Source organism: Cololabis saira, chromosome 11 (genome assembly GCF_033807715.1).
Source record: "Cololabis saira isolate AMF1-May2022 chromosome 11, fColSai1.1, whole genome shotgun sequence".
Taxonomy (NCBI): domain Eukaryota; kingdom Metazoa; phylum Chordata; class Actinopteri; order Beloniformes; family Belonidae; genus Cololabis; species Cololabis saira.
In genome coordinates, this window is record NC_084597.1 from 25,984,447 (window position 1) to 26,006,664 (window position 22,218).

The 22,218-nt window shown below is 42.1% G+C and overlaps 1 protein-coding gene across 4 annotated transcripts; it reads right to left on the bottom strand.

The window, feature by feature from the left end:
* Nucleotides 1-309: 309 nt before the first annotated feature.
* myo1hb (myosin IHb) lies at nt 310-14,523 on the bottom strand. 4 transcript variants are annotated; one of them, XM_061734188.1, is made up of 31 exons: nt 13,642-14,504; nt 11,952-12,067; nt 11,454-11,652; nt 11,257-11,337; nt 10,998-11,177; nt 10,805-10,903; nt 9,682-9,795; nt 9,496-9,567; nt 9,292-9,411; nt 8,953-9,020; nt 8,754-8,859; nt 8,593-8,673; nt 8,384-8,475; nt 8,158-8,252; nt 8,014-8,060; nt 5,940-6,020; nt 5,743-5,848; nt 5,493-5,610; nt 5,250-5,363; nt 4,152-4,228; nt 3,993-4,061; nt 3,760-3,844; nt 3,513-3,675; nt 3,303-3,386; nt 2,868-2,961; nt 1,972-2,027; nt 1,764-1,899; nt 1,575-1,645; nt 1,311-1,408; nt 860-959; nt 310-783 (listed from the first exon to the last, which is right to left on the bottom strand). In XM_061734188.1, the coding sequence occupies exons 1-31, from the start codon at nt 13,870-13,872 to the stop codon at nt 757-759; spliced, it is 3,180 nt and encodes a 1,059-aa protein (XP_061590172.1). In that variant the 5' UTR covers nt 13,873-14,504; the 3' UTR covers nt 310-756. The 4 variants fall into 4 exon arrangements, 3 of the variants coding, with proteins under 3 accessions (XP_061590172.1, XP_061590173.1, XP_061590174.1); XM_061734189.1 differs by lacking the exon at nt 3,993-4,061 and having other exon boundaries at nt 13,642-14,507; XM_061734190.1 differs by lacking the exons at nt 11,952-12,067; nt 13,642-14,504 and having other exon boundaries at nt 11,257-11,372; nt 11,454-11,513.
* Nucleotides 14,524-22,218: the final 7,695 nt, after the last annotated feature.

Consider the following 22,218-nt stretch of genomic DNA (forward strand, 5'->3'; position numbering starts at 1 on the left):
AATCACCTTGGGAACCAACAGAGCTCTTAAATCACCATGCAATTCTTGTGAGAAATCCCAGCAGTTGTATTAGATGGTTGGCTCATTTGTCAACCTGCCTGTTCATTTGGTTTGGAGATGTGGCTTCAGGCACAAGTCTGAAGGAAAGGGGTGGAAATTTTGAATGGTTCATTTTCCAAATGTTTTCCAACATCTCCTTCCAAACGGTTAGAGCTGTATAGCCGTGAGACTTCTGTAAGTTCAGCCGCAGTTCTGCAGGGGGGCTGCTATTCTTGACGTTGACAAGCATTAAGGATATCAAATTCAAAGTTCCTTATGGATTAGCATGTTTTAATAGAAAGGTGCAGCAGGGTTAAGCTGTTACAAATGTTACAGTCAAGGTTTCACACACATACATGTCTGTACTGTGACCATATCTGCAAATATGCATACAAAAAAACACTTACAAGAGCTTATACAATATCTCCTTGAATCTGTCCTTGGATACATTTGTTCATAAAAATGATTTTAACTCCAAACAGCCTTGTGTCTAGGCTCAGCGAGGATTTACACTTTCGACAACTTAGGTATTGGCAGTGCTTATACAACGGAAGCTTGTGTTTTCTTGAATAGCATTGACATAAAAGATTCAAAAATAAAAAAGCATGTTACTGAAAACGGCCACAGAGCTGTATTACAGAGCGAGCATGGCTGTTTATTCAAGATTTGCACCTCCAGGATGTGTGGGAGCACCATTATCCCATGTGACTGGCATCTTCATCTAGACTTAGCCCTTGTTGATTCCTAGAAAACACAGAGGTCCCGGTCAGTTTCTTATGCCATCAAAAACAAAGTGATGTTATGGAAATTTATGACTCACCACCATCAAGTGGCCATTCTTTGCCCTGTAGACCATGGACTCTTGACCACTTTTGAAGTCAATGAACCCCTCTCTGCCAGGCTGAATATCAAATCGCACACTGAACATAATAAAAAATAAAAAAAATAAGATAAGATAAGATAAGATAAGATAAGATAAGATAAACCTTTAATAGTCCCACAGAGGGGAAATTTGCAGTTTACAGCAGCAAAGGGGATAGTGCAAAAACAAGAGGCATCAATAGAAAAAGTAAAATTAATAACACAGTAATAATAATAACACACTATAAACAGTACACTGGTATACAATAATAATAATAAGAAGAAAGATAAATAATAAGAAATACTAGTATATAAAAAAGATAACTGACGGATAATACATTCTGAGTGATATTATTTTCATAATTACTATTTTTAACACATATATTCGTAATATAACGGGGATATTTTACCTGTCCTGAGCCACTTTGATGCAATTCTGCTTGTCTGCAATGACACTGAGCTTCGTCAAGGCCTCAAACAAATGTTCACACTGCAGAACCAGATCCCCCTGAAAGAACAGAGGCTATCAGGCAATGGATTTTTATTATGGTATCAAATTACCTAATTATAGACTCAAAGATGGACTTTAACCGTTTGGACATTCTAAAAATAAAATGCTGGCTGTTGTTCCAGGTTATATGTATCTGGAAACACAAGTTTAATTAAATTTCAACCTTTTGCTTGCTGTCATCACATGTAACGTGAAGGATGAGAAAGTTGTCGCTCAGGCTGCTGACTGACACACCTCGAGGGAAAGAAAAGGTTATCTTTAAAAGCACATGTAGGCATATAACAGTGAGTTTGTATGTAGCTCTCCGCACAGCTCGCAAAGCTTGCTTTGGTCCAGTTGTGTCACTCGTTACCTCTCAGAGAAGTATAATCGATCCGCTGCTTGATCTTGGTCTCTTCAACCAGGTAGGCGGCTTCCTGGGTGAAGATGAGTTGCCGGAAACGAGGCCTAAACCCGTTCCTGTCGTACTTCACCACCGGCACACTGTACTGTGAAGGAAAGACACAAATATCAGAGGTATTAAAAAAAGTGCGATGTAGTCGTTCTAATATTAGTTTTACCTTGATGTGCTCATGATGTATCATCTGAAGGATCTTGGTGTTTATGTCTTCCAAGGCTTTAGAAAAGGGTTATAAAAAAAAAAAAGTCTGGTTAATAATTGAGCAAGAGCTTAGTACATTTTAATGTCTCCATAAACAGATCTTTAGGGCCTTGTACAAGTACTTTGTGAAACATTATTTGGGGAGGAAAGACCATCTCACTAAATATTATACAAGCATAAATTACATATAATATTGTAAGATGTGCACTGTTTTAAATGTTTCTATAATATAAGATATACAAGAAGATTATAAATATGCCACCAACTTCCCTGAAAGATTATTGTTTCATGGAATTTTGACATAAGTTAGAAAATGTGTAAAAATGAGGAAAAGGGAAGAGGACGGAGCTAATCAATCAAGGAGTGATTCCATCAATATCAGTCTGACTCAAAATGTTGCTTCAATACATGTTTATATATTGTCTTAATATATATCCATTACAGTGAACACTGTAAACTCTTCTCAGGAGCTGAGTGATTGAAAATAACCCTTTCATTCATTTGCGAGAAGCAAAGGGTGGCTATATTTGTGTTTCTAGTGCTCTATATACATACCTTGCCTATCATAGTACACTAAATGCAATGACAGTTCTTAAAATCTTGTCACCACAGAGTACTAGCCTTTGGCATATATCCCACACCAAGATGGCTGCCCTCTCTGCCATGAAAATGAGACTGATTTCCACTTTAAGTCTTACTTTTTTTCTCAGTGGTCTGCAGAAGTCTGTTATTGACCCATTAATTTGAGCCATGAGTGTTAGAGCAAAGGAACACCTAAAACATGCAGGCTGGTGGGTCCTCCTGAGGACCTGTATTAAAGGACACTGGCTTATAAGAAAATAGTGGTGCTCTTACTGATCCTGGTGTCCACAAACGGCCTGCACACACTGATGGGGTAGTTTTCTTTTTTTCCTTTGAACATGGAGCTTGTCTGCAGTTTTAACTGCAGCTGGAAATAGACAGACGCATAGAAAGTATTAAAATATTGATTAAAAAGAATAGTGTTTACTACAGAATGCGGATATTGATAAATATATACTGAACAATGCTGTATGAGATTCCCCTTCCCCTTTTTCTGTATTATCCAGGTAAGTTTCAAAGTTACATTGTTTAAAGTTGACATCAGAGGAAATTACTTCCTCTCAAGACCCTTCCTGAGTGGACTGATAGTCCTTTTGATTGATGATCTATTTCAATTCTGGAAATGCCTCATAGTAATGAAAGCTAAAGTGGCTAACAAAAGTTTGATTGTGTTCCAGTGTATTTTGGGTGGAAAATGATGGATTTTACCTGCAGTTTTCTTTGAGGAGTGATTCCACGGATGTACTTCCGTACCATGTAGCGAACATAGATCTTCTGCAAAAGCCAAGAAGCCTAAAAAAAGGGCAACAATTTTTCATGAGCTGTATTATTTAGCTATTAATAAAATGACCAATCTATATCCTCATGCTTGCAGCCAATTGGAAGTAAAGCAGAATGTTAAATAAATAAATCACTCGCCTCTTTCATTATAGGCGGGGGGGTTAGCCAAGCGTCTTTCTGCAAGACTGTTTTAGGAAGGTGTTTGTTCAACCGTGTGAGGTAGCTCTGCCTCACATATGCCAGGTACTCGCTGTTGTCAACGCAGGCTGGTTGATTTCTGGTCATGAAACCTTTGATGAACCTAGAGCAGACTGGCTGGTAGGATACCTCACCACATGACACCATTTCCATCATATTTAAGCCTTTTCACTGGGATTTTACTCACTTCTTGATGACCTTGACAGCCCAGGCTCTCCTCTCACGCTCCCTCTTGGCCATCAAACCTCTCCAGCAGTTTTCAATCCTTGTGGCTTTTTTGATAAGACAAGGTAACTAAGGTCATTTTAATGTGGTTAACATGACTAACAGTTTCTTAACTAAAGCCCATGCTGCTCTAACTGACTGTTAACTTTCACCCAGTCTTATAAATAAGAAAATATTAACCATATTATCACTCACCAGCCTCTCTTTGTTTCAGAAACTCCTCTTTTACTCTGTAGCCTTTGTATTTGGCCTGAATGCTTGTTGCTGCAACAATAACAGTTAAGACTTTCATGCTAAAAAAAACTTCTGATATTGATGTAAAATTAAAGCAGAAACCAGTCAGCCATCCCTCACCTAGCTTATGTTTGCAGACCTGAAAGGCATCCTCTGTTGCAAACAGAGTTCGAGGATGACGAATGAAAATCTTTGTTCTTGAGATGAAAGAAGAAAGAAAAAATATGTATATATAAATATATATAAATACATATTTATATTGTATTATATTTATATATATATATGTATATATGGACCAGGATTAGGGTTACAAAATTCCGGGAATTTTCAAAGTTGGAAACTTTCCATGGGAATTAACGGGAATATATGGGAATTAACGGGAATATATGGGAATTAACGGGAATTAACGGGAATAAATAAGAAATTTACAGAATTGAAAGTTGGCCCTTAACAGGGAACTTAAATATAGTTGGGGGAAATATATTGTAGCATAGTCTTGGCTAAAACAACCAGATGTAATGCAAGTACACTCCTCAATCACATGCACACAGCACATTGCTTACTGCAGGGCTATTGAGGCCACGCCCCCTACAGGCACTGTGCATTCTTCCATCACATGCACAGGTGATTTCTTGAAGCCTGGAGGCCACACATTTGAGCTCAAAGCACAAGACTATTGAAGCCACACATTTGAGCCCACGGACTATATAAAGTCAAGTAAGTTTTGATAATATTATGGGGTAAATATATTTGATCTATAATGGTATTAATGTTTAACTTGCATTACTTTTTGATTGGGTGGGGGAGTGGGGTGAGTTAGTATTTACTCAACATTCATGTTTTTGTTGTTCATTAAAATAATTGTTCATACAAGAATAAAAACTAAAGTTCTACTCAAATAAATCTGTTGAAATGTCATGTTTTTGTATTATCTTGCATGGATATCTACTTATGACAAAATAAATATTTACATTTATGTTTGGATATGATAGAGTTTGTTTAAATTACCCCCAATTTCCAATTAATTCCCATAAATTCCCATAAATTCCCATAATTCCCATGGAAAGTTTCCAATTTGGAATATTTCCAAAATTCCCCAGCTTAACTTCCCATGGAAAGTTTCCGGAAGATTTCCGGAAATTTACCGGAAATTTTCCACCCCTTTGCAACCCTAACCAGGATATAAAAGACCAGTCATAGACCATCTGTGACACCTACCTGCCCATCTTGTACTCATCAGGTTTATAGCCAAGGTGTTTGATCAGACACCGTACACCTTCTGCCGCAGTGCCTTTCCAGTTAGGCCAGGTGTCTGGACAGAGGGCTTTATACCTGAAACAGAAGTGCATGTGGTAACGAGAAAAAAAAAAGAAAAAGCTCATGGCAAATGAGTTCTGCAGAAATGTATAAACCCATTGCAGCTTCAGGCGAAACTAAAGCAGAAAAAGGATGTTACACCACCTCTGGAGAAAGAGCTCATATTTGCGGCGGTAAGCAAACCCAGCCCGTCTGACCCTCAGGTGCTCCATTAGCCCCAGGTACTTAACCTGATGTCTCACCAACACATCATCAAATTGTCCTGTAGGAGACAACGCAATGTGATCTGCCTTCATTGCAGGCTGACTGAGGGGGCTGAAGAAATAGTGTTCAGTAAAATGCTGGCTAATACTGCAACATCTTGTGCAGCAATATTTCCCTCACAAGGTCTCACCTGGCTGCTTGGCTTCATTGGGTTTAATGCAGCGGACATACCAAGGTTCTTTGGACGTTAGGATTTCAGTCAAGCCGACCAGGCTGTTCTTAAACTGGGTCACCACCTGGACAGTCACGTGGACATGGGAAGTAAACAAACACTGACTGAAAGCAGTGAGGCTGGGGGAAAGTACCACAATCTTAAATGCTTCCTACTGTTTCAGGTCTCTTCTTGCTGTCCGGCTCATCGGCGGGAAAACAGTGTTTGATGATAGCGTTCTTGGACTGCTGCATGACCTTATGGGGAAAAAGGAAAACTATAGTAGCAGGACTGCATAAATTAAATAAACGATACGCCTGATAAAATCATTACAGTAGGTGACACAGGTTTGTGTTCTCATCATGGACAGAAGTTTAAATGGAAGAATTGAGCTTTCTGTGATTTTACTGTTTTTCCTCCTCAGTCCTCCAAATGTGGTCCATGTGTTTTTGGTTTTCTGATGTTAACACATGGCCAGAATTATAGCCTGATCAGCCCCACTTCTAGAAAGATGCATAAGCAAAGCTGCTGGACTGGACTCTGTCTCACCAGCTTGAAGCACTGGGCCGATCAGCTGTCTCCAGTGTTCACTGACATTTTCAACACCTTACTGGAGACATGCCATATTCCAGCCTGCTTCAACACCTCCACCATCCTCCCTGTTCCCAAGAAGCCAAGGACCACAGGACTTAACGACTTCAGACCCGTCGCCCTGACCTCTGTGGTTATGAAGTCCTTTGAGTGCCTTGTGCTGCCACACCTGAAGGACATCACCGTCCCCCTGCTGGACGCTCTGCAGTTTGCATACACAGCCAACAGGTCTGTAGATGACGCAGTTAACCTGGCCCTTCACTTCATCCTCCAGAACCTGGACTCCACAGGAACCTACGCCAGGACCCTGATGGTGGATTTCAGCTCTGCCTTCAATACCATCATCCCAGCTCTGCTCCAGGACAAGCTCTACCAAGCTAAGTGTGCCCGACTCCAGGTAGATCACTTCCTGTCTTACAGGAAGCAGCTCGTGAAGCTGGGGAAACATGGCTCGATCTGCTGAGAAGGTGATTGGCTGCAATCTGCCGTCACTTCAGGACCTGTACGACCCCAGGACTTGGAAGCATACCGGAAAGATTCTGTCCGACCCCTCTCACCCCAGTCACAAACTCTTTAAGACTCTCCCATCTGGCAGGAGGATGGGGTCCACCAGGACCAAAACCTCACGTCACAAGAACAGTATTTTCCCATCTGGCACTAGCCTTATTAACCAGGCCTAGACCCACCCTGACACTGGTCCTCTACCCCACACCCTACCTCTGATATTACACTTCACCTGCACTCTATGCTTTACATTAATGCTCAGCTCAGACTTGGAATAGTTGCCATGTGATCACCTGAACATTGTTGGACCGCTCTTTCATTCTACTTACTTAATCACTTACCGTGTGTATATATTTATATATTTATAGTAACTCATATACCGCTAATCCCATTACTTGTTTTATAATGTCCATACTGCTAAAAATATTACTATTCCATATCTCCAGGTTTAGAAAAATATGTTCACCAACTACACCAAAACAAATTCCTTGTATGTCCAGTAACGTACTTGGCAATAAACCTTTTTCTGATTGTGATTCTGATTCTGAAATGTGGGTATCAGAAATAGTTTTCTGCCGGTTACCTAAAAGCATCCCAAACTATAATTAGTATCTGTAGCTAAGCTGACTCTCAGCCAAAAGGTGAGCTGATCGGTACCGAGCTGTGGCATACAGTACGTCAAAATGTCTTTGGGGTTGGCTCCAACACAATGAGCATGTTAATTGGAGTATGGTCGTAGATACAAAAGTAATGAATACTGTATATCGAGTATATGAGAAGAGCTATATCAGTGTTTGTGACTGGGTACATGAAAAACACTAAAGTGGTTTGTTGAACCTAGACAAGGTTAATAAAAATGCTCTTTTCGGTATGTGCTTATTATTTTTTTCTTTTGTATAATCATTCCACTCCAGACAGAGAAACGGATAAACTTAAAAGCTTCTAACTTCACTTCCATGTCCATGATGAGTACATGTAAAGTACAGATCTGTTTATACCTAACTGTAATTTTCATTTTCATTTTGGTGTATTACATCGCAGTGAGGGATGCTGGACATCATTTAGTAACTTTAGAAGAATTGTTGTATCTAGCTGACACAATAAATTAAATACATTTGTGCAACAGAAAAGTAGTCGGACAGAAATAAAGATCACCTCTTTTCCATTTCGATACAAGAGATCATTGTTTTTGTCCAAGAATCCTGAAACGGTAATGGGGGAGGGGGTATTTTCTTTGGTAAAATGTCTTCCTTACATTAAAAATAAATGTATTTTCCAACAATTTCTTTTATCTCTTACCAACAACACAGTATGTAACTTCCCCAGCATAGTGTAAGAGGCGAAAGTCTCCTCTTTCCAGAGTTTTCCTCATTTTTTGGTCCGCAAGTTTATGTCTGCAGGAAAGGGTTCGTTTGAATGGATTACTGTATTAATTGCTGCTGGTTGTGCAGGTTTTATTGCTGAATTACTCTCTCCAAGTAAATTCATCATGCATTTCCCTTAAAGCTCAAGTGTTAAGTCTCACGTGACAAAATGAGGATGACCAGCAATCTTTTCCTCCATTTTTTGCAGGAAGGTGAGGTCCGTTGCATCTCCAGGGCGCAAACATTCCTCATCCTACAATAGAAGACCATCAATAATTCACTTTTGTTTTGGTTTTGTGGAAGAGCATTTAGTTTTTTATTTGTGTAGTTTATATCTTTTGGCAACAGCATGAATTGTTGTAATATTTACCAAAAAAGAGATGATTCCTTTGAACTTCTCCTCCACAAGATCGCAGATTATCTTGTTGTTGAAATATGGCACAGGTTCCCACTATTACCAAAAACAAGTTTACATTTAGGAACTTGATTAGCCACAAACATCAAGAAGACGGTGTGTGACGGTGTCATTACTTCAATCCCCTCCATCTCATACTCCTCTTGCTCCGACTTAAGGGTCAGCTGGATGAAGAGCTGCTGCAGCTTCTCGTTGCAGTAGTTGATGCAAAACTGTTCAAAACTAAATTACACACCAAGCAGGTTGTGTCAGTATCAAGCTGTGAATTTCAGACCTTTGCTGTTGAAGTATCACCTTGATTGTACAAGATTTCACCTGTTCACATTGAAGACTTCAAACCCGTAGATGTCCAGCAGACCAATCACTGTCTTCCTGGAGGAATCCTGAGCATAACACACACACACACACACACACACACACACACACACACACACACACACACACACACACACACACACACACAAGTAGTTTGACATAGTGTGTTCTTGTGTTGACGGACTTGTATAGTGATAGTACTGTTTAAATATCACCTGCAGACATGTTTTGTGAAGTGAGAGTTAAGATTGATCAAATAACATCCTGAGACTTATTATTTAGTTTCTTCATTTTCTCCCTGTTTCCATTTAAAAAAGAAGGGATTGCTTTATCGCTTACCATGTTAGCTAAAGATTCATTGATCTTGCTGACCAGCCAATTAAAAGTGCGACCATAGATGGCTTTGGCAAGGGCATCCCTGGCATAGACTGCATGGTCCACAGAGAAGGGACTCAGCACCTTAACGTTGGGAAAAAATAACATTTTTAACTGCAACTAAACATCACAAATAGCTTTAATTGCTTTATAGTTCAGAAGGATCACCTCCTCTGTTTTGGCTTCAATCTTTCTGTGGGTTAAACCCGTTTGTAGCACCTTATTGGGAATCCCCAACAACTGTTCAAGAAAGGGGAAAAAAAACAGACACATGGCATCAACCTTATTTAGAGTATCCATCAAAAAAAAAAAGAAAGTAAGGTTTATACTATATCCAATTGGTTTGGATTTCACCTTTGACACCCAGTGCAACTGCTGATTGTTGTTGAGAGTGGCGTATCCTTGAGCATCTGCTGCAAACTCAAGGTTTCCCAAGTGGAGCACACTGGCAATAATTCCAAAAAGTTGCTGCATTAAGCAAAAAGAGAAATAGCAGATTAAACTCCAGTAAATTGTCATTAGTTTAGGAATGGGCGATATTTTACCGTTCACGATAAACCGTCAAAAAAATTCCCCACGGTAAGAATTTGTCATCTCGCGGTAGAAACGATAAATTCCCTTTGATGACGTTTTTGTGTAAAGCTGATTTATAGTTCTGTGTTAAATCCACGCACAACGTATGGGAAGGAAGGAAGGAAGGAAGGAAGGAAGGAAGGAAGGAAGGAAGGAAGGAAGGAAGGAAGGAAGGAAGGAAGGAAGGAAGGAAGGAAGGAAGGAAGGAAGGAAGGAAGGAAGGAAGGGAGGAAGGGAAGAAGGAAGGAAGGAAGGAAGGAAGGAAGGAAGGAAGGAAGGAAGGAAGGAAGGAAGGAAGGAAGGAAGGAAGGAAGGAAGGAAGGAAGGAAGGAAGGAAGGAAGGAAGGAAGGAAGGAAGGAAGGAAGGAAGGGAGAAAACAAGGAAAGGAGAAAGGAAGGGAAGAAGGAAGGAAGGAAGGAAGGAAGGAAGGAAGGAAGGAAGGAAGGAAGGAAGGAAGGAAGGAAGGAAGGAAGGAAGGAAGGAAGGAAGGAAGGAAGGAAGGAAGGAAGGAAGGAAAGGGGAGAAGGAAGGGAGAAAACAAGGAAAGGAGGAAGGAAGGAGAGCAGGAGGAAAGAAGGAAGGAAGGAAGGAAATGAGCCTGAAAGAAAGAAAGAAAGAAAGAAAGAAAGAAAGAAAGAAAGAAAGAAAGAAAGAAAGAAAGAAAGAAAGAAAGAAAGAAAGAAAGAAAGAAAGAAAGAAAGAAAGAAAGAAAGAAAGAAAGAAAGAAAGAAATGAGCCAGAAAGAAAGGAAGATAAATTCCCGTTGATGATGTTTTTGAATTGGTATTTTTTTTATCGTCATTTTTATCGTTATCGGGATAAATGCCAGAAATTATCGTGATACATTTTTTAGTCCATACCGCCCATCCCTACATTAGTTACATAGAAAGTCTCTAACCTCACCTCAGTTTCGCTCTCACTGAAGTCTATAACAGAAAGGGCTTTCCGCACCGTCCTCCAGTCGCTTTTATCGTTGATAGAGCTAACTTTGGCACAACTGCCCTGTACAAGGGGAAAAGAAAACACTGATTAAAAAAATCTTGCGAACACCAGATATCAGAAGAGGGTTTTTTAGTTTGTTTTTTTTTCCTCTGACCTGCACCAGGTAACGATAGTTCTTGCAGTTTCTCTCCAGACCGAGCCATCGGAGTAGCTCATCCTCTCCTCCTTCCACCAGCTGGTAGAAAATGTGAAAATTTCTCTCTCCATGGTTCTGGTGGACCACACGGGACTTCTCTAGTAGGTAACTGAGGATGTGACCACCAACTGCCCCACCCTGAAGGAAAAGGGAGAAAAGGAATCCTTAAAAATTAATATTCAACCTGTCAATGTGTCATCCAAATTTTTAAGTGTACCTGGTGGTCAAACTGAATGTCCATGTATTTTCCAAACCGGCTTGAATTGTTATTCTTCAATGTTTTGGCATTTCCAAAAGCCTGGAAGTTTTACAAAAAAAAAGAAAGATATAATACTTGATTTTATAATAATGATTTTCTCTGAAACTTGACTTGCTGAGAAAAAAAAAAGTTGCATGTATTCCTTTATCACTGACTTCAAGCACGGGATTGGAGAGAAGCAGTCTGTCTCGAACATTGTTCAGGAGTCTGGTCCGTGGACAGCTAACGGCATAGAATTGAAGGATTTTCTTGGAGGCCTCTGTCTTTCCAGCCCCACTCTCCCCTGAGATCAGGATGAAGTGGTTGCTGTACTCAGACTGCATGGTGCGGAAGACATTGTCTGCCAAAGCATAGCTGAAAGTGCAATTATAGGTTCAACTAAAATGATATCATTTGTTTTCCTCTATCAACACACGAGTGGCAGAGTTAGGGTTTCATGGTGCAGGACACATGAGTTTCACTCAAAAGCATACATAAAGAATCACCAAAAACACTGAGGTTTATCCTCTGGAGAGCATGACTACAGAAAAACTTACTTACCATCACTCTGACAGATTTGGAGACTAAAGCAACATCCTATGTATATATCAATTTCAATATTTACTTATCTATCAATGAAATCCATTTAATGCATCCTTTTTGGATGGACTCACATATGAGGCGGCAGCTCAAAGAAGTTAACTCCCATGTAGGTGTCCATTTGCTTCTTGCTGTAGATGTCTAACTCTTTATAAGGGTTGACTGACACCAGGAGAGTACCAATGTATGTCTGGAGAGAAAGAAAAGGACATGCACTCATGGTCTGCAACTCTTGCACATTTAGTAATAAAGATTATTTTTCTTAGTGACGTTTCCAAATGTTGTGATCTCCATCTTTCATTCCACTATCTATGTGTTGTTTTGACCCCTATTCACAGCAATAAGTTTTTTTGTTTTTTTTTTATATATTTTTATCCCGATTTTTTCCCGATTTTATCACCCAGTGTTCCTACCTAAGTCAGTCCTGGGCATTGCCATCCTCTACCAACCCTGAGAGGTAGGGTTGCCACCCGTCCCGTAAAATACGGAATTGTCCTTTATTTGAGAAAAAAATGTTGCGTCCCGTATTGAACTAATATGGGACGCGATTTGTCCCGTATTTTCATTAATTTTTACACCATATTCTAGTTGAATTATTGAAATAAATTAACTTTTACACCATATTCTAGTTGAATTATTGAAATAAATTAATTTTTACACCATATTCTAGTTGAATTATTGAAATAAATTAACTTTTACACCATATTCTAGTTGAATTATTGAAATAAATTAACTTTTACACCATATTCTAGTTGAATTATTGAAATAAATTAACTTTTACACCATATTCTAGTTGAATTATTGAAATAAATTAACTTTTACACCATATTCTTCACCTGTAGGCTATATTACATCTTGGCTGATGTGGACATACATAGCATAGGAGGATATTTCAGTTGCTATATGGTTGTCTGTCTCTACAGTCATGAAAGTTCAATGCTATTAAAGCATTTTAAACTTTAAATCAAAGCATTTTGTTTTTCATATAAAATAAACACATTTTTATTCAGTTTAGAAGTTTTAGGGCTTTTTTTTGGCTCCTGCGCTGCTGAAATCAGGGCGTCCCTTATTTCTATTTCTGAAAGGTGGCAACCCTACTGAGAGGGCCCTGCACTGAGCTCAGGTCTCCTCCTTATCCTGAGGAGTGAGCAGGCCGCATCTTTTCACCAGACAGGATGGGGCTTCTCTGACCGGACGTAGCGCGTGGAAGGATCACGTTATTCCGGCCAGATCCCCCCACCCCATCTGGGGCCCCAGCTGGCCAGAGGGGACATGTATAGCCCAGGACTGTTGTATGTTTTTGTGAGGGTAGCTCACATTAGCTACCCAATGGAACACGGGGAGAACATGCAAAACTCCACACAGAAAGATCCTTTCACCAACCCCACCCAGGGTGTGGGCGCTGAAGTCATGGGGGAACTAACACGCACTTCAGCGCCCACGGCGTCCCCGGCGGGAATTGAGCGCAGGACCTTCTTGCTGTGAGACGGCTGCACTACCAGCTGCGCCATCGTGCCCCCCCCACAGCAATAAGTTAAGTTAATAACGTGTCATGACTCATTGGACAGTTGTGACCTCAAGCTCGCTCACTCCACAACTGAAGAGAACCAGAGTTGCCACCTCAGCAAACACAAGGCGCCATATTCAGCAGAAGGTAGTGCACCATTAGGACATCAAGGGGATGAAAGTTGAGGACATGATGTTTGATTAGACACAGGGAAGGAGGCATCTCATGTAAAATGATGCCAAGCAGGAGAGACTCACATAAATTAGATTCTCATGGAAGCGTTTTCTCAGGTTGTCCAGGAAGGCGCTCTCACTGGTATAGGCATCCAAAAGGACAAAATCTTGGATGCCCACACGATCACGAGCCGTGAGAGAAGCCTCCATGTTCCTCAGGATCCGGTCGCACCGCTCCTCGAGACTCTGTATCGGAGCAGGAGCACACACACAAGAGAAAACAAGTGCATGGATAACAAGCCAGGTCTTCTCCATCTGTCATCACTGGTCTCACAGTATGTGTCCCACCTTTTTCCTGTGTCATTTTTCTGCCAAAAGTAGATTTTTTTTTTTCTTGTTACAGCTGTCAACAAAGGACATTCACACACGTTCACATTTCTGTTAAAATATATTTCCCCACAGGCAACTCACTTCCTGCCCGTTTGTCCCTATCTCTGCGGATTCCAGCCTTGGCTGCATCCTCTCTGCTCCTGTCAAATCTAAATTCAGCCACCACTATCTTATCTGCTTCTGCGTTCTTGACAGAACCATCGCTCTTGTTCAGGCAAGTGCAAAGCAAACAGGAAATATTCCACAAATATTAGAAGATCAATATATATCCTCTGTTTTACCTAATTTATTCAAAAAATAACAATTATAACAATGACTGGCACAGATATAATTGTTATTGTATCTGAATATTTATAGTAATCTCCGTTAAGCAAAGAGCAGTGGTAGTAATATTCATTTTAAGGATATGCATAAACACAGATTATGTTCTGCTACTTAATACACAACTGAAATTCTGCCAGGGATGAAAGAGGCTTCCATAATCATGCTTCAGTAGTTTTTCTTTCATCGCAGCTTAGCCACAGTAACTGACACTAACTACTAGCTATACAACCTCTTGGTCTACTGACTGAGCAAAAGTTCACAGAAAAATGCTACAAGGAATCATCTCCCCGTCTGTAAAACTACACATGATCACAGCATCATTAAAATGTTCGAAAACATTTTGCAGTAAAAGCTTGAAAAGGTGACCTACCCTGAGGGTCCGTGATGCGTATGCGTGTACACCGTACTTTTACAGACCTGAACTGAGCTGAACAGCTGGTTTTATTCAAGAGAACACAGGAAACACTGATAGATTATAGTCTTGACTTCCTTCGATAGGAAGTCATCAATAATGTAGTGAACATGCAACATAGGAAGTCTAAATTTATATTTGTATTTGTGGACAGATGAAGTTAGATTCTACCTATTTAGCTATATATAAAATATAAGCATAACGCGGACCACTCTTTCATGATTCCTTTCATTTTCAATACTCGTTACTGCCAAATCCAACAATAAATAGGTTTGATTGTAAAAAAGCAGATTAAATTAATTAGTTCTGAATTAATTTTTAGTTGGTGATAAGCATTTGTTGAGAAATGCCAAATACCACAACAAACGAGGAAAAAGGAGTCCTGCATGTCCAGACACATTACACTGACAATGAGCAGCTCCATCACTGGCCTTGTTGTCAAGACCACACGTAAAGGACAACAACAGTGGTTAACTCTGTAACTGTGGTGGCGGTGGAGAAGATCATTTTCCACACTTGTGGCCATATTTGCTCAAAAGAAATGGTTGTGTTTTTTGGTACATTTGAGAGAGCGATTTAAAAAAATCACATTCTGGTGGGTAACATTACTATTAATTTAGTGCTGCCACAGGATTTCTGGGATTTCATTTTAATGAATTGAATTAGATACTTTATTTAACACTTAATATTAGTTGGTCATGATGGCTGGTCTAATATGTGCTAGTTAACATTCTAACCACTTGAGTCTTTTAGTTTATATCCAATACTTAACCACCTTCACTACTAAAAATGTACTTTTAAGACTTACACTACTACAGTAAATATCTGTTATAGCCTTTATTCAAGCAATGTTTTGAAACATGACTTTAACTGCTATCGAAATACGTTTTTGGGGAGGTACTTGCCCTTTTACTCAAGTTTTGTTTTCAAGTACCTTCTACACAGAATATCTGGCCCGTTGCGGGTACACCATGGTTTGATAGGTATCTGAGTTATTAAGTACAGCGACTGTCTGCCTTTCAAGAGAAATGTGACCTCAGACCAGGACACAGCAGAGTAGAGAAAAGGAGCACATTGTGCTCCAGTGGGATGATAAGTTGTAACAGAGCAAAGGGCCTCAAGGAAGCAGTTCTGCTTTCCTGTTAATACTGCAGTTCAATTTTATCATAAACAAAAGAGATGTGAACCAAACACAGGCAAGTGTTTAAATGCAAACCGGGCTAGTACCGTACAGTAGACATCATATTTGATGATGAAAATGTATCTGACTGGGAGACCATCACCTGAGAGTGAGCCCCATTGTGCCTGTATATCCAGTATGGTGCAGGATCCTGTTACGCAGCCACAAAGTGGCGGTTAGGCTTCTGAAAGAGATAGCACTCCTCGTGGGCCATTGATTGACACCAGACATCACCCAGGGCAACACACATTTAAGGGGCTCCAGGTGTCTAGAGAAACCTGACCTTCACTATGCCTCACTGGCAACAGTCAGGTGCTGAACCTCCTCTGATGGTACTGTTTCATGCTAACACACGAAAATAAAAAAGTATAATTAACCACTCCAGTTGAATTTTTATGCCTCTAGATGGTAAAAGACAAAAGCAAGTTTTATCTGAGGACGGGAAGTTGTATTTTATTCAAAGTGGCACTTGCCCCTTTTTTAACTGCTTCAAGCAATGAAAAAAGCTGACTATAAAATTTTTAAAGACAATGCAGCAAGCAGCAAACTATTAACTGTTTTATCCGGACATATATCCATCAGCAACATCAGCATGCATTTGAAGTTGTAATTCTTGGCATGCAACAGAAAATATTTACTCTTCTTTTGGACACATTTGCCCGTCCGTGTGGGGATATTGCTCCATGCATCATAGATCCCTGAAGACTGAACAAATCCGCAGCCAATGTTTATAACTTGACTGGCTCTAACCTCAAGCCTTCAGTCTTTACTTTAAATGCCACCAACTAACATCATGACTAATTCAAGTATACAAACAAACACCAAGACTTTCAACTGATAACTCGACCTGTGCTTTCGATTTGATGTCATTTTGTTTCTGGTTTGGTACTAGACACATAGAACTATGGGTTTTTCTCCATTATCTTTCACAAAAAAGACAACAGAGCTGCAGTTGTAAGCGTGGATAGACAAGCTTTGTTCTTGTAATTTACCTCTTTTACTTCCAAAGCCATGTGCGCCATGGATGAGCCGGTCATGTGAACCCAATGTGAAATCCAAAAGACTCGCGGAGCCTCTTCAAGTCACCAGTGAATTATTGTCTCCCCTCATGCTCATCAGTCCTCCATTCAGATACTGTTTTGGAGCAGGACCAATACCGCAGCCTGGGACAGAGCAGGAGGAGGAAGAACAAGATGACGAGGGGGTACAACTGCTGCTTCCCACTGGTCTGGTGTTCCTGCATTGTCAGTAATGATGTCATGATGAGCTACCTGGAAGCACTGAGCTGTTTAAACTTTTATGGAGCCCAGGCAGCAAACATTCATTCAGCACTTCACCTGAGTGTTGAATTGTGTGTTTAACAAAGGGCTCGTGTGTATGTGTGCACTTGTGTGTCTCTGCGTGCGTCTCTGTGCAGCTATGTAATACAAGGATGTCTTAACATGATCCACCCAGAGGCCTGCGCTCATCCTTCTCCCCACAAAATTACAGTACAGGTATTCAGTTACTGATCTTTGATTAGTTAGATGCATTTCAAACTAATTAGCAGCAGCTCATTAAAGCCTGGAGGACGAGACTGAGTTGGGATTTAATTATTGCAGTTTCTCTGACACCGGTTCTATCAATTTCCTGATTTCATACAATAAAATAGAGATGCTTCAAATTAATAGCTAAAAGGAAAACTTTGCATTTCAATTCAAATTAAAGCTGCAAGCAGCGATGAACGGGCCCTCGCACTAACGGCCACCGCCCCCCATAAGCATATCAGAAATGACACCACCCACGACTTCCTAGGTCAAACCATTCAAAAGTTATAGCAGAAAAAAGGGACAACCAATCAGAAGAAGGGGCGGGGCTAATTCAGGCCAACGAAGCTCAAGGACTCATTACAGAGTCCCATGACACCACCCACGACTCTCTATGTCAAAACATTCAAATGTTATAGCAGGAAATAGGGACAACCAATCAAAAGAAGGGGTGGGGCTAATTTTCACTAATTATGGTCAAGGACTCAATACCGAGTCCCATGACACCACCCATGACTCTTTATGTCATACCATTCAAAAGTTATGGCAGAGAAAAGTTTTCCAGGTGGCGCTGTTGAGCCATTTTGCCACGCCCATTAATGCAAACCATGAAATATCAAATTTATCGCCAGGCCTGGCTTGCATGCCAAATTTGGTGCCTTTTGGGGAACTATCAAATATGGACCAATCAGATGAAAGGGGGGCGCGCTTTTTGGCATCTAGCGTCGCCACGGTAACACTTTTGAAAGAGAAAAGTAATACGCGTAGTCGCAGGATGGAGACGCATATTTTGATGTATAACACACCTGGGTGCACGTTACGGTTCGGGCCGTATTAAGTCTCGAAGGAATGGCATATATTGCTCCAAAATTACGTGATTAATTCAGAATGTTCAAATGGCCGACTTCCTGTTCAGTTTCGGCCATAGCGCCAAGAGACTTTTCTTTAAGTTGCGACATGATACAGGTGTGTACCGATTTTCGTTCATGTACGTCAAACCGTATTATGGGGCTTGAGGCGCAAAGTTTTTTCTGTCTGAACGAATCAGATGAAGGGTGGGCGCGCTTTTTGGCGTCTAGCGTCGCCACGGTAACGCTTTTGAAAGAGAAAAGTAATGCGTGTTGTCGCAGGATGGAGACGCACATTTTGATGTATAACACACTTGGGGGCACATTACGGTTCGGGCCGTATTAACTGCCCAAGGAATGGCATAAATTGCGCCAAAGTGACACGATTAATTCAAAATGGCCGACTTCCTGTTCGGTTTCGGCCATGTCGCCAAGAGACTTTTCTTTAAGTTGTGTACTGATACAGGTGTGTAGCGATTTTCGTGCATGTACGTCAAACCGTATTGTGGGGCTTGAGGCACAAAGTTTTCAAGGGGGCGCTGTTGAGCCATTTTGGCACGCCCATTAATGTAAACCATTAAATATCAAATTTTTCGCCAGGCCTGACTTGCATGCAAAATTTGGTGACTTTTTGGGCACGTTTAGGGGGGCAAAAAGGCCCTCCTTTCGTCAGAAGAAAGAAAGAAAGAAAGAAAGAAAAATTCCTACAGATACAATAGGGCCTTCGCACTGAAGGTGCTCGGGCCCTAATTACCACTTGGTAAGTTATTCAGACAAAAGAAACTGTTGTAATAGCTTCATAATGTCATTTAGAGTTGTCTAGCTAAAATAAGCAAGACCCTCCTTGAGATAGGTTGTACGTGTTACTCCATAGCCTGCAGATGTATTTATTTATTTAGTATTCTTGAACAGATGTCCAAGTTACCCGTGGCATGTAAAATAATAGACCCAAATACCATCACTTATACTGGGACTGAACTATAGTCTCATAAAAACAACATACAAATACAATACAAGTATAATTAAAGCTGCAAGCAGCGATGAACGGGCCCTCGCACCCTTGTACATGTCCAGGCGTGCTGCAGTGGAAACGCTTGTATGACTTGCATATAGATTCTTCAGGCCTGGACATTTAGCGGATGAAACCACCCACGACTCTCTATATCAAACCATTCAAAAGTTATGGCAGAAAATAGGATCTATCAAATATCGACCAATCAGAAGAAGGGCGGGGCTAATTCAGGCCAATGATGGTCAAGTACTAAATACTGAGTCCGATGACACCACCCACATGTCTTTATCACAACCCGTTCAAAAGTTATGGCAGAAAGTAGGAACTATCACATATCAGACCCAAACGGATTGTGAGGGTCTGTTGGGAACGTCTGGCTGAGCCCTCTGTCAGGGACATCTTCAACTCCCACCTCCAAGAGAACTTCTCTCAGATCCCGGGGGAGGCGGGGGACATCGAGTCCGAGTGGACCATGTTCTCTGCCTCCATTGTCAACGCGGCGGCTCGAAGTTGTGGATGCAAGGTCTCGGGTGCCTGTCGTGGCGGCAATCCTAGAACCCGGTGGTGGACACCGGAAGTACAGGATGCCGTCAGACTGAAGAAGGAGTCCTACCGGGCTATGTTAGCCTGTGGGACTCCAGTAGATGGGTACCAGCAGGCCAAGCGAGCTGCGGCTCGGGCGGTCCTGGAGGCAAAAACCCGGGTCTGGGAGGAGTTCGGTGAGGCCATGGAGGAAGACTTTTGGTCGGCCTTGAGGAAATTCTGGCGGACCGTTCGGCGCCTCAGAAGGGGGAAGCAGTACTCTGCCGGCACCGTTTATGGTGCTGGTGGGGAGCTGTTGACCTCGACTGGGGACATCGTCGGACGGTGGAAGGAATACTGACATGCCTTCCACTGATGAAGCAGAGGGTGGGGACTCTGGGATGTGCTCATCCATCACCCAAGCCGAGGTCACTGAGGTGGTTCATAAGCTCCTCAGTGGCACCGGGGGTGGATGAGATTCGCCCTGAGTACCTCAAGTCTCTGGATGTCGTAGGGCTATCTTGGTTGACACACCTCTGCGACATTGCATGGAGGAAGGGGACAGTACCGCTGGAGTGGCAAACCGGGGTGGTGGTCCCTCTCTTTAAAAAAGGGGACCGGAGAGTGTGCTCCAACTATAGGGGGATCACACTTCTCAGCCTCCCCGGGAAAGTCTACGCCAGGGTACTAGAGGAGAATACGGCCGATAGTCGAACCTCGGATTCAAGAGGAACAATGCGGTTTTCGTCCCGGTCCCGAAACACTAGGCCAGCTCTATACCCTCCGCAGGGTGCTCGAGGGTTCATGGGAATTTGCCCAACCAGTCTACATGTGTTTTGTGGATCTGGAGAAGGCATTTGACCGTGTCCCTCTTGCCATTCTGTGGGGGGCGCTTGGTGAGTATGGAGTCCGGGGCCCTCTATTAGGGGCTGTCCGGTCTCTGTATGATCGGAGCAGGAGTCTGGTTCGCATTGCCAGCAGTGGATCAGACTTGTTCCCGGTGCATGTTGGACTCCGGCTGGGCTGCACTTTGTCACCGGTCCTGTTCATAATTTTTATGGACAGGATTTCTAGGTGCAGCCAGGGGCCAGAGGGGATCCAGTTTGGGAACCACAGGATTTCGTCTCTGCTTTTTGCGGATGGAGTTGTCCTGTTGGCTTCATCGGACCGGGACCTTCAGCATGTGCTGGGGTGGTTTGAGGCCGAGTGTGACGCGGAAGGGATGAGAATCAGCACCTCCAAAACCGAGGACATGGTTCTCCACCGGGAAAGGGTGGCGTGCCTTCTCCGGGTGGGTGGAGAAGTCCTGCCTCAGGTGGAGGAGTTCAAGTATCTCAGGGTCTTGTTCACGAGTGAGGGAACGATGGAGCAGGAGATTGACAGACGGATCGGTGCAGCGTCTGCAGTTATGTGGTCGATGTACCGGACTGTCGTGGTGAAGAAGGAGCTGAGTCGAAACGCGAAGCTCTCGATTTACCGGTCAATCTACGCACTTACCCTCACCTATGGTCACGAACTTTGGGTAGTGACCGAAAAGACAAGATCCCGGATACAAGCGGCCGAGATGAGTTTCCTCCGTAGGGTGGCTGGACGCTCCCTTAGAGATAGGGTGAGGAGTTCGGTCACCCGGGAGGAGCTCGGAGTCGAGCCGCTGCTCCTCCACATTAAGAGGAGTCAGCTGAGGTGGCTTGGGCATCTGTATCGGATCCTCCTGGACGCCTCCCTAGGGAGGTGTTCCAGGCATGTCCCTCCTCCCTAGGGAGGTGTTCCAGGCATGTCCCTCCGGGAGGAGACCCCGGGGAAGACCCAGGACACGCTGGAGAGACTATGTCTCTCGGCTGGCCTGGGAACGCCTCGGACTCCCCTCGGAAAAGCGGGAGGAAGTCCTGGGGTGAAGGAAGTCTGGGCATCTCTGTTAAGACTGCTGCCCCCGCGACCCGGGAACGGATAAGCGGCGGACGATTGATGGATGGAAAAGTAACATTCTAAAAAATTACAGCAAAAGTATTAAAAGTATGCAAATGTAAACGAAAGAGAAAATGAGCATATAAACAATAGGCCACTGAACAGTTTTCCATGTTTCCTTCGTTCACCTGAATTAAGTTCTGCCTTTTAGTCTTTTTATTGTTTTGCTTATTTTATTTGAGTTCTCTGTGGATCTACTGACTGTCTCCACTGACAATGCTATACAGAAGTGTTCCTGAAATATTTCCACAACAGACCTGTGTTTTTTGTTGTTTTTTATAACGGTCTAGCCTGAGTGCCTGTAGATTACTGCCAATGAATGGTGGTTGTGTTGTCTCCTGTGTAGAAAGAATTTTCTAGATTCTCTGAGTCTGAATACTATTTAAGCACTGTGATTTATGACATCTCCAAATGCTTTGCAATTTCAAGAGCTGCAGATGCTGAACTACCTGAATTGTTGTTTTCTGTATTATGGATGCAAC

Bases quoted from the DNA above. Each gene is read 5' to 3' on its own strand.
- myo1hb (XM_061734188.1), bottom strand. From the start codon at position 13,872: ATGGAGAAGACCTGGCTTGTTATCCATGCACTTGTTTTCTCTTGTGTG. The intron at 9,568-9,681 runs GTGAAATCCAAA...TTTCTTGAACAG, and splicing joins AGTTGCACTGGGTGTCAAAG to TTGTTGGGGATTCCCAATAA. The intron at 1,409-1,574 runs GTTGAAATTTAA...CTGTTCTTTCAG, and splicing joins GTGATGACAGCAAGCAAAAG to GGGGATCTGGTTCTGCAGTG.